General features: G+C 39.0%; 1 protein-coding gene across 1 annotated transcript in view; it reads right to left on the minus strand.

Moving 5' to 3' along the window:
* Positions 1–13,297, minus strand: part of LOC100646076 (cuticlin-3) — a 68,621-nt gene that overhangs the window by 44,545 nt on the left and 10,779 nt on the right. Inside the window, exon 3 of the mRNA XM_003400480.4 lies at positions 9,648–9,708. Coding sequence (XP_003400528.1) covers positions 9,648–9,708 — 61 coding nt within the window. The remainder of the gene's footprint in view (positions 1–9,647; positions 9,709–13,297) is intronic.

Below are 13,297 nucleotides of genomic sequence, written 5' to 3' on the forward strand. Positions count from 1 at the left end.
AAATTGGCATTAAACAGGAAAGAGATTAAATAGGAAATATATTGGTATTTCTAAAAGTAACAAAGATATTCAAAGTGATGAAAGATATGGATCACTCTGTAGGCAGCAGTTGCGTGTATGTTAATAAATAATGTATACTTGCGCTAACTACAAACTGCGTTTACCCTGCAGCACGTACCATATTTTTATTACTAAACATAGTAGAGCGTAGAGTACACAAGAATCATCGTGGCACATGCTCCATAGGACTTTGGCTGAGAGAAAATAGTGAGAGACAAGATGTATGAGATAATAGAGGTGTAGGCCTAAACAGGACAGGTGTATAATGATAATAAATTGCAGGGAGAAGAGGAATCAGTCACAGGATTGGCTGGCACAGAGATCAGACCTGGTCTTTCGTTGACCGGGCTAAACTACTCGAACTGATTGAGCTATCTTCGCTGTCGACAGTTTCTTTACCTCGTAACTTTGATACTCCATCGCCTGCAGTGCGGACAATCCAATAAATCAGGTATCATTGATCTCTTATGTAGACTTTGAAACGAAGTAGTTGAATTGTTTATGTCAGTCGAGCTTCGACATCCTGAAATTTAATTTTAAACTTTGCATGGGATAATCAAACTCGTATATTTTGACACTAACAGGCGCTAACAGGCACTGTTAATCTTTAATATAATAATTAATCTATAATATAATATACTAATAAAAAAGAAGGAAAATATATTATGTATATTTTGTATACAGCATATTTCGCTGTTTCCGGATCAAATGCTCTGTTTTCAGATACGTTTTCAGATAAACATAAAGATTATTCACAAGCAAATTTAGAAAATTACAAGGCCACTTATACGCGTATAGCAGCTTGACCCAAATATCCTATTGAATCAAATAACTCTACTTTACCGCAGCAATAGATTCGAATTCCGCGTCTAAAACTTGCGTTTTTTCATTCGCTTAATGATCATGTACTCATTTATAGATTGTATCTTGAGATAATGTGTATATTCAGTTAGAAGACGCAAGGACCAAAATGCCAGTAGGGAAGGAGGTAACATAATTCGCACATTACTCTTCGACGACCTTTGACTTCTCTTGCGGTTCTTTAGATTGTAGCTCGTGACGAAGGAACATTAGTCTCTTCAAAGTAATTTTCAATAATCCGCGTAATAAATAAAATACTAATACTATTTTTCTTCCGATTTTCCATTAAGACATGCCGTTTTAGTGTCACAAAGTGACACTAAATCGAACAAATAAACAAAACTATTTTTACCATCGTTTTCCCCATAATTCTCAAATATTACTCCAAAATGTCTTATCAAGATTCCTCCATAGAAAACAGAGGAAAGAAAAAAGAAAAGAAGCGGAGGAAGAGATTCACATTCTGAAAGATGCCTCACTCGAGATGACTTCCTCCGACTCACCAATCCCATTCAAACAAAACGATTCCGATGCAAGATTCAAGGCTCGAGTTAACAAGGAGTTAAATCTCCTTCCCTTGACACGAGATATTCTCGTTTCTTCGTAACAAGCGCGTAATATCTGGAAATCGTCGTTCGTCATCCACATCCTTCATCCACCTGGCCTTCCAATTTCCTCTATAACGAAGCACGAGTTCGAATCACCCGACGATCCCAGCCTTAACACCTTCTTAGGTTAATTAACGACGTCATTACTATTTCTAGTCACGGTGAATCGTCGACGGATGCCGTCGATTCCGTCCAATCATCTCGGAGAGAGATCTCAAGGTCCTCCTCCGCGCTTCGGCGGTTTTCGCGCGAAAAAATCCTTTTGTTCGAGGTGAGACTAATGTGCGAATAAATTAGCCACGAGCTGAACAAACACGCGTAACAAACGATACCCAAGGTGTGTTAATTAAAAGTCGTAGAATATTAATGTATTTGCTTTAAAATTGAAAGATGGCTAAAATACGAAGAATTGTACAAAAAAAGATGCCTGTAATTTTAAGCTCGTAATCTACATCAAATAATGAATGTTTATATACATGTTTATTAAAGATAAAAGATATCCTAACAATTTTAAGTGGCAGCGTATGTCATATCGTATTAACTCTTGAGAGATCTTCAAGGACGAAACGGTTTCTTTGTTCTCTTTCTAAAAATACATATTTCATCGTTATTTTATTCAAAATCTTTATTCTTAAATAATTTTCAAAGAGGGAACCAATCGCGAATTTTCATCTACACTGTCATCGAACTTTTGTTTCATTATCGACGTTGTGTTCATTTTCCAGGAGCCATTGACGAAACAAGTCCTTCGTTTTTCTTCTAAAAACACGCGTGTCATCCAAAACCTCCGTCCCTGAAGTAAGAAATCAATTTCTAATTTTCACCAGTATTCCAGCCATTCTTCTTTCGCACAGTTTTATAGACATTCTTGTGGAATTTATCCGCAATGCAACTTCTGTTTTATCGTGTTCGTGTTACACGTCATGGTCGCTCGTTTTCCCGCTGGCACTTTAATTAACTCGTTCGACGTCGTCGTTCCACGATCGGGCCAGGGAATCGAGGAAGCGGTGAAAAAGCCGACGCGCATCCAAAGTTAACGGCCAGGCAACGTGGCCAAGCATGCGTGTACCTTTGCACGCTTCTAACGGACTTAGGCACGGCCAAATTGATTCTTACGCAAACGACGTCCGGATGAAGCAAAGAAAACGGCACGGATGAATTGTCCATGGATCCTAACGCGAGGTGTATACCGTTACCGGTGTTTAAATACGCAAGACGAAAAGAAACGGTATACCTGGACCTCTGATATTTCTGCTAGCTTGCGGTTTTTCTATTCGCCATATCCGCTGTCTTCTTCGCTCCGCCATTGTCAAGGCCCTTTCTTGCCTCTCGCGATCACTGTCCACATCGACTGTTACAGTTTCTTGCCCGCTGAATACGGCATTTTAATAACTTCCTAGTTGGTCAGCGTTCCATTCTTTGCGTAGGTTGCAGACGACGAGCTTAATAGTCGAGGATGCTTGAGATTAATGGAAGATCGATGTAGAGGCGGTTAATTAGTTCGATGTTACCTGAGATCTAGGTCTAGGTAAAAATTCGATTCTAAGAATCCGACGATCTTACATTTATTCAACGCTGTATTCCAATATTTTCAACGACCAGTGTATTTTTTTATGGATGTTCAAATAGCATTTTGCTTATGGAGCCACTGTACATTAAGTCTGTTTCGTTCTTCGAGGATTTTCGATTCTGTCGTGTTTTTCGTTGTTAAGAAAATTTGTCAACATATTAAATCCATAATCTCGTCGTTCAACTTTGTATTCAAGCTTTTCAAAATGAGATCGAGATTGGGATATACAAAACCTGACGATACTATACAAAAGATGTTCATCGCATAGTTCCTCGCGACTATGCAGCAACGATGACGTAATTCGACCCTCGTAGGTGTTCTCTTCCCATCGTTACCTATCATACAGCGTTATTTGTCCAAGTTGAACAAGGAAGGTCGGCTGACAAGTGTAAAGCTATAATATAAGTCACGAGTAAACTCAGTAGAAAACAATGAATCACTTAAGAAGCGATCTTCCGTGCGATCGGCCGCGTGATCGATGGCCTAGCTGGAAAGGATCCACCGGCGCTGATCCACGCACGATCGTTACGATCCATTGCGTCCCTTGTACGGAAGCTTGCATCCTCCTGCGAACTATGGCAGTCGACGCGAATCGATCGCCTTCTTTTTACGAGTAAACCCATTCGAACCGATCTGCTTTTTCACCTCGAGCCACTTTTTCTTCGCCGCTTTAAAATTATTCAACATTTCCACGCTAGGTAAAAATCAGCCAAACGATCGTATAATACGCTCACGGAGATAATGATCGGGAAGAAACTTGGAACTCGTGACTCGTGTAGGCAATGGTTAATGTAGAAGGTGGCTTACGTTTATGAGTTTCTTTTTTTACACGTAGAATTAAATCGCGCCACAGTATGTTGTAGCTCTCTTGCGTTTTCTTTTGTAGCACTTAAAGGGTGGATTTTTAATCCGTAAATATATAATCGGTGAAATTTTATTCCATGGGATCTTTGTTCCGATATTATTCCAATATTTGTAATCATAATAAACGGTAACTTATCTTCTGTTCTCAATTAATATCGAATAGGATTAAAAAGCGTAATTGTATTTACCCGACTTCGTTGTTTTCTAAATAAATAAAGAAGCATGTGCTACGTAGATTGAAATTTCAAGTGTAACAACATTGTATAGTAACGCTATCCATCCATCATGGCTTTCCTACTGGATTACAAATTACGTTATAGCTGTCTGAACATGCACTCCTACTGCAACAGTATAGATGCCTTACGAAAGTATCAGGTTGTGCCAAAAGTTGCTTTTATTTTATAAGAAAATAATAGATGCGCAACTAAATGTAAATTCTTCACTATTAGAATCACTATAGCCGGGTTTCGTAATATACGTATATTCATAATGTGTCTAGAGGCACTTGATTACTTTTGCGAGCCTATGTATAGTAATGCATATTCGTTCAGGAATTCGATTTTAATGGGAGGAAGTTATTACAGTCTACCGCATTGGTTGCATAGAAAACGAGTTCCGATATCATACGATATCAGCGTGGAAGAAAAAACACGCGGGTGAATCTCGTTAGGATAAGTTACGCGAAACGTTCGGAATAAATTCAGGAGTAACGGAACCTCGAGGAAGGAAGCGTCGTTGACCGCTTAATAATCCTGCAATCGTCATTAACCAGAATCATTTATAACTCCCCTCTCGTTTCCTATTTACGACCCACTTGATCATAGGTCGAGCCGCATAATTATAGATTCGCCAAACGTACAGTTACTAGCGTGTATTATTACAAACATTAAGCCAGAAATGCGAATATTTTGTGAACTTACTGCTGACCTTTCGTGCTAGGATGTCCGAAAAATAACGGCGTTCCGCCGCTATTACTTCTTCAAGGCAGATATTACATAATAAGTTGGTTTAGATAATAAGTTGGTTCGCATTTACTTAACAGAATATCGATATATCGCTGTTTCCATTTGAATAAAGAATCTCGAATAAAGTCATCGACCGTAATTGTTAGCTTTCAAAGTGGGTGTGCGCGTCATCAGGATTTTTCTAGAAACCAATCGACAGCTTTACATTTTACATAGTCGGAATGAATATTAATTGAACTGTGTACACGAAGAACGTTCTAATTGCTAGGTCGACTGAGAAATTGGCTAGTGCACATCGATAGGAATCGATGTGCCTGATAGAACTGATCGCGTCGTTTAATTTAATAGTGAATACATTACACTCTGGAGAAGATGATCGCAAGAAACATGGATGTAGGATATTCTAAAAAATACCCTGAGTCATTTTAAATCTTCTAATGCTGTACTAACAACTAGTTCATGGCGTCTCGATTGAGAAGTAGAAGATGGTTAACACCGTGGTACGGATTACTTACACGCGCAGAGCTAATGTAAAATAAATTAGAAACCATGACGTTCGATTAATCGATGTGTAATTAGATGGACGAATAACTAATTTAACTTTTTGCCTTGATAAAACTGTAATTGCCTTCGGACTGATCAACATACGACTCTGTTATCTTTATTGGCACTTATTTCTAGAACGACTCGTTCGTCGATCGACTCGATAATTCAATAGATGTGAATTTGTACAAATATCCTCGGACTAATCGATTCGAAACTAAAAAGTTTCTTCCGAATTGTCGATTATTCTACTTAAAGTTATTCTGCGTATTCACTTTTATGAAAGTCGCGATTTTAACCGAGTCGCAATGAACGCGTGCGAATCGACACGGCCTTGGAGTTTACCTTGGACGGGCGATAGGGGCGAAATGAAAAGTGAACGTACAAAAGGAAATCTCGATACGTTCGTTAATCGAGTAAATCAATGATTCTCAGGCCGTGGTCGAAGAAAACGAAAGACTTAGGGAAATTTCGCGATTCTGAGCATTAGCATTATCATGTATAAACGAAGATTAACACGTTCCCTATGTACATTCATCGTCCATTCGTGCATAAATTATTCATGAATTCTTTAATTATATTTTTACAGCTTAGGAAAATAAAGTTGTGTCACGTATCTCAGAATATTAGCATAGCATTCATTGGGAGTAGCACAATGGATATTTTACGTTGAGGATAATAGCTCGCAAACGATAGTCGTTTACGACAAGAGACGAAACGTGCCCGCATGCAAAAGCCTATGCTAGGGGGAAAAACAACTTTCCTCTGAGGCGCGGTTTCTCTTGGAAGAGCAAACAACCGTCCACTGTCCGGATGAACAATGACATTTGTCGCGCAGAGATTGACGTTTTCCGCTTCGCGAAGAATTGCAAGATAAATCTATAATTTCTTCTTTAGGTCATTCTCTAATGTAATTAACACTTTCACGGCTGGTACTGATGCGAAAAGCTTAACCGAATAGAGTCTTAGTATTATAGCGCTAGCGAGGATCGAATGTATTGCTTTAATTATTCGTGCAACTATATTCGTTTAAAATTGCAACAACATTACGTTTCAAAAGGAAACAACTGATCATCTTCAATTATCGAGAGAGAGAGCATTTCGACCGAAACGAGTGCTCCGATCTGAACGCTGTACATTTATGGATAGAACTTGGGATGATCTCGCTTTTTACCGCGTTTCCCCATAAAAGTCAAGGTATTCGAGAAATCCTCGAGCTTGCTTCTGTACCCTCAATGCTCTGCCACGCGGAAACCACACTCTCGATTTAACTGAAACCGAATCGTGTACAATTGGCGTACTTGTATCGCGTCCGCATTTTTCTCTCTAACACTGCGTAGTATAGATCGTTGTTGCTTTACTTCGTTAACAGGCGGAAATTTGACTGGAGGCTATCTTTGAAAAAGTTTCTAACTATCTAACATTGAATATCGTTTAATTGCAAGCGCTGTTTAATAAAGTATATAGAAATCATATTACAATTTATAATGATTTCAGAATGTGACCTGTGCGTGCATGCTACCCATTAATCATCGCGAGTGATATATCTTCGAATCTATCTCATAATATGAAACGAGATCTAACGAGCATAGTTTGCGAAAGAAATATAAAAATATATGTATAATAATACAATTCTCGGTAGTTTGTGAAATGTCAAAGTAATAATCGCCACCAGTACGTGTTTCGCCGTTCGATATGCGTCTCGTTCTCCGCAGTTCTCTGGAACGAACGATAAAAAGTAAAAGGCCAGTGGCGAGGGGCACTTTCGATTCGTCAGACGTGCTGGTAAAAAGAGGTTCGACTCATTAATCGTTCGTTCGAGGCAACGTAATCGAAGTCGTTACATAAATCCATTACGGTGGGTTTCTAAGTGTACTAGGTTGAATTTTCCTCTGGTTTTTCCCGTCTTGTCGCGACACCCGAGGAATTCCATTCAATTCGCTAAAACTTTTTAAGATACGCTTTTTACATTGCCTATACTTACGTGATCATACCGCCTGATCACCGCTATGAATAATTTTTATATGTGTATATACTATGTCGTTTGAATAAAAACATATAAAATTTGCCGTGTCAAATTAGATTAAAACGCGCAACTCTGTCGTATCGATTTTCAAAGTCCTCTTCTTTTTTTCTAAATATTTTGTCTAGTCATTCATAAATCACTGCCGCAGACAGGAGAAATTTACGTATTCGAGGAGTAGATTTCGTATAGTCGAGGAACTATGGTGTCATGCAGCGAATAAAAGTAAAATCATCTATTGTACGCTTATTATTAATATAATATTATTGCACGTAAGCGTGTAATCAATTTCCAAATTTCGATCTTATCATCTCACAGTCTGTCACAAGCTATCTGTGTAATATGAGTCATGACTGAAGCTAGGTCATGCAACGTTTTCGTCAGAGATTAATGCAAAATTTTAAGCACGATCCATTGCAAAATACTGGAACGTTGCGAAAAAATCCAGCCATTTTTATGCACAGGCGACCCTCCTATTCCTTTACACAATTGACATCGACATTACAGCTGTTCGAATATCGATACGAACTTCGTACAAACTACAGACACGTGTCGAATATTATAATTTTTGACAGAATGGGAAAATGGAAATTTAAAGATGCAAACGTGTATGGGATACACAATATATTCAAGAATATATAAAATATCTATGATTTAGTATTCATTGTAAGAGTCAGTGAATAAATGTCGTATAATAAAAAGGGTCATAAATTGAATTATGAAAATAATGAAACTACAGAAAGAACGAAAAATTTGGAAAAGGAGAAATCGATCGGTTTGGCCCCTGAGAGAAGATTCTTTGCAGGATTCTTCCCCAAATTGACACGATATGGTAGTCGGTGAAATTCTGGCGGAACTCGATGGTAAAAGGTAAAAGGCTGAAAGTGTTTGGCCGTCGTTCGCAAGGACTTTCGATTCGCATCGATGTTGAGGAGGAAATCGTATGGTTGTCTCTGTTTGTAATCGTCTGGTCGTCTCTGTTTGTAATCGTCATCTCGTTTCGTCTCGTTTATATCTCGTCTCAGCCTCTTTCTCTTCTCTCCGTGATCTTTCTCTGGTCGCCACATGAGAATGTAGGTCACACGACTGCGTTCACCTTCCACCAAAGCAATGTCTTCCGAGGAAGGTCGTTGCTCGTCTGGAAAGCCTCTCTTCTTGACCATTCTTTTCCCTTTCTTTCGATTATTACTCTGCCTCAGCGATTTCGATCGATAGATTCTTCGAAGCTCGATTAACTTGTATCGCCAAACTGTTGCTATCGATGTATCGTCAATTACCAATAGGTAATTAGTAATTACAGGCTACAGCAAAGTAGGAAAGTTCTCGTTTCTGAATTTTTCGCCCACCCGTAACTCATTTTCCACGTAATCCGATATTCGACAACGTACATGTATATAATTAAATGGTAATTAATTAACGTCGCGCATTTTATGCATCTTACGTCGCCAAGACGAAGATGAAGGAAACACGTATTCTCGAGTTCATTTCCATATCACAACAAGCGAAAACATGCCATAAAGATATTTTCAACTTGCCCTTATAGAATCTAACAGTGGCTGCTACGAGTCCATCAGAAATAATTACACGCAATTATAAATTCAAGAAACGACAAAATCGACTTTCAGCGATGATGCAGCGATTGAGCCACTAATCGTTGCTATGATCCTTGACTACACGCGATCATATCGAATGATGGTATGCTTTTTCGAAGCGCAGATTAAAACGTCTCTCTAATTAGTCCGCTTATTCTCCGCCAACGGCTCGCCGGTAATTAGTCGCGAACGTAATTAATTGAACATCTCGATCAATCAAGACGACGACCGCTCCCTGCCAGACTAATTAGACCTGTTCATAAACCGGTCATTGTTCCTGGAATCATTGTCATCGTCGACTGGCGCGTATTGTGCTCTTTAGAAAGTGCGTACGCACGCGTGGAAAGCATCCAGCTATTTTTTTTCTTTTTTTTTTTTTATCTGATCGTTTGATTCAACAGGAAACGTTTTCCATGGGAGAGACAATTCACTGGCAGGTGGCCACCGATTCCACCACCAAGTCGACCAGAGGAGGTTCTCGGTTAATTGACCCTCCGTCTAATTAGTTATCGCTGCCACACTGACAATTAGAAAGCGCTACAGGTGTGTATATGTACTCACATGTAGGCAGCTGCTCGGGTATTTGGGCCGCTTGTGTGGTGCTGTGCCTCGCTATTGTGATCTGAAAAAAAGAAGAGCGATGCTCGTTAGATTGTCCTTAGAGAATCGTTTGTCCCTATAGATAAGACGAACAAGGGATAGCGTGGGACGGCAATGATTAGACCGAAGATATTTTTGCATTTGTGGGAAATTTTGAAGATACAGAAATATACAGAATGCATAAAGTTGTTCGAAGATTTAAAGATTTTTGCAGAAGCAGTTCTGTTGGTTCTCTTCTCGCGAAAGAAATGTTTCGTAAAGATCGGAATGCACGAATAAGGTGATGTAAATTCGTGAGGAACGTTGAATATCTTTTTATCGAAGTATAAGATCTCCTCTTTTGTTTGGCGAACAGTAGTTCTTTTTTTATTTACCAAAGTTCGTAACATTTCTGACAATCCACCTATCAAATAACGAGGACAAGATTCAGATAAATAATCATTGCAAGAATTAAGGAAAAGTTCACTGACTGATATAAGAAGCTTTGAGGACACGTACGATCAGCCATAAGAAAGGATCGATAGGTTTCGATAATGACATATTCGAGAATCCAGTCCCGGATCAAAGATCGCGTCATCGACTGAAAAATCCTTGCGAAAATGTCAGGCTGAAACCATGATTCGCTCGACTCTCTCCGGTATTGCTCGAAGTGTGTATGAATCATGCGATTTCAGAGGCGCGTGGAAACGCGAGAGTCCGTTTCTCATCGATTAAACTTGATTATTAGCCACAAGGATCCGTGGAAAACGTGCCAATTGAACACATCCGATAATCTGACACAGCACAATGCTACATTTTTCTCATCAATTAACTTTTTTATTAGTACTGAATTTTAATTTGAAAGGTCTCTGTGCTCGCACAGTCCTTGGTCAACGAATTAGAACCACTCGAAACATTGAATTTTACATCGAATTAATTGCAATAACCGGATATTTTGTAAAAAGTTAGTATACAGCGTATACGAATAATCGATCGTTTAAATATCTTTATGATATTTAATTGCGAGGTGTATAATAATACTTGCCCCAGATATCTTGTAATTTCTACGTACATTTTCAATTTGTTTCATGTCTCGTCGATATAATCACGATGGTTGAGTCTCATTGATTCAAAGTGCTAATACAACTTCAAAATCATAAACGATCGAATACTTTTGCAAGCGATCTCTAGCGTGGCATATATCAGAAAATTTCATTATCAGCGTTCCTCGAGCGTGTCCTTCGAAATAAATTGCATCGTAATCAAAATTGTTTAGCCCGGCAAACGATCGATAAGAAGAACAAGAAGCTCGATGGTTAATTCGAGCAGTAAAATCCGAGCTGTTGGCTGGTCGCGCAAGGTTGTAAATAAGACCTCTAAAGGCGACCATACGTGCACGCATATGGTAAGGCCAATTGGATAATGGAAAGGACGAACATCGTGTTGCAAGTCTGGATCGTTTCTAATTACCCTATCCGATAAAACACAGCAACTCGTAACAGTATCTAAACATTAGGTCTGCATAGTTACGTGCATCATAATTATATTTCATCCTGTCTTATCATTCGTGGGAGTTGTCAAACCATTCTATAGAAGATTAAACAATAATTAACAATCCATGAATAATTCAGTGTTTATGCAATTCATCATCCATAATTCATGTTTCATTCTTTCGAATTTGACGAATACTTTACGAAGAATAATAGCTTAGAAAAGTGTACAGTTTAAGGGAAACTTGGATGTTCAATATCGAACGATGTATGAATTTTAATAATCGACGATTAAAGAGGGGGGAAACGTTTGTTGAAAATTGTCGCAACGATAATTTAGAATCTTGATTCCTTAATAAAAGCCTTTCGAGAGAATTGATCGTTACGATAAATTGCTCGCAGAGCTGATCATTATAGTAGAGTTGGTATAACCGATGACCCAAGATGTTTATGCAATAACGGTGATCAAGACATTGATCATCTTGTTTAGCAATGCTCTCTTTTTGCAACACAAAGAAACAAATTTATCTTCTCTACATTCTGCTTCCTTGCTGTAGTCTCATTTTAATTGTCTTCTCTTTAGTCGCGACTGGACAGATTCAAGTATATCCGATGGCTTCTTAAACCCAATTTCTCCAACTAAATTTTGTTATTCTTCCGAGAGTTGAAGGTTGCAATAATAAAAAGGAAAAAAAGAATAAAGAGAGGGAAGAAGTAGAAGTGCAAAAACTTGTCCACAGTGCAATAAACGTTCTCTGACGTGATGCGATGACGGTGAACGTGGCAAGGGCACTCGAGACACCTCTTACTCCCTCGACACACTTTTATTTTCCAATCCATGCCGATTTAGGTATCGACATTACGCAGTAGACTCGGACAACTGCTGCTCTATGGATTAGGTGAGCGTGTAATTGTCGGAGTTGATCCAAGTTGCACCGTGTCGATGTAAGCTCTTACGTCCAGCTCTTTTTCTTCTTGTATACCCGACGATGGTCTGATGCTTTCGTGGCAGATCCACGTAACCCTGAACTGGTTTTATTCGAGCAGTGATCCACCGATAGTACTATTATATATCTACATTAGAATTCCATATTAGGATATAGAGACGAAGTAAATAAAATACAAATTGGTTCTTTGGATGGAAAGTGAGAGTTTGCGATACGTTTCTCACGTCGAAAGTTATACCACACGAAAACGACATTAGAGAAATTGTCTAATAAACACCGACATCGGCGTTGTTAAATGTACTTATCGGTGTGCGCCGATGAAAGTGGTTCAGCGAGTCAGCGGCCATTTCGCATGTGCTTAAACAGGCGTCGTAAATTCTAGCAAAGATACTAACGTACATGCGAAATGAAATTACATGTTTCTTTCATACATGTTTGATCACATCTTCGACCCGTTGCCGACTTCTGCCAATGCTTCTTCTTTCAAAATATTACCGCTGGACGATACTACGGACCAGACGATATTAGCAACATTTGCTCCCTACTGCGATCCGAAGAACTTCGAGGCGGCTAAAACTTTGTAAATTTCTGCAGAAATTCAATTAGAAAATGAAAAACGCAGATTGGTTTGAAAGGCTGTCAATGTGCTTTAGAACACGATTTACAGCAAATTTCTTCTTCCTTAATTTCTTGGTAATTATCCATTGGAGAAGATTTAACGAGTAGTATTACCTCGCCAAATTTAAACCTTAATGAAGCGACGTTTCATACGTGTCAATCTAATATGCATATGTAATTGACAGGTAAGGTACTTAATCTTCGAACACGATCTTTTACACCCCGCAATTATGTTCATGTCAACTCGTCTCGCGATAGGGTGTGTCAGAGAACAGAACTCGTGTTATGGTGGAGAAGGTTACTCTGCTATGGTTTCTATCGGATAGTAAAACTGCGAGTGCCATATACGGATATGCGGAGTCGCATGCAGAAGCCTCGTTCGTACAACGCCGTCAGTTAGACACTCACGTTCGTGTTTGATCCAATTACACATAATCGCGAGGATGCAGCGCGAAATGCAGTTTCGTAAAAAAATCCGCCTCGAGGCTGATGTCGATCGATGGGCGTACAAAGCTCAGATCTATATCCACGCGAACGTTTATCTTTCAAGGATGAGACTTTGAAATACGATCCGTGT

This window comes from Bombus terrestris, chromosome 14 (genome assembly GCF_910591885.1).
Source record: "Bombus terrestris chromosome 14, iyBomTerr1.2, whole genome shotgun sequence".
Taxonomy (NCBI): Eukaryota; Metazoa; Arthropoda; class Insecta; order Hymenoptera; family Apidae; genus Bombus; species Bombus terrestris.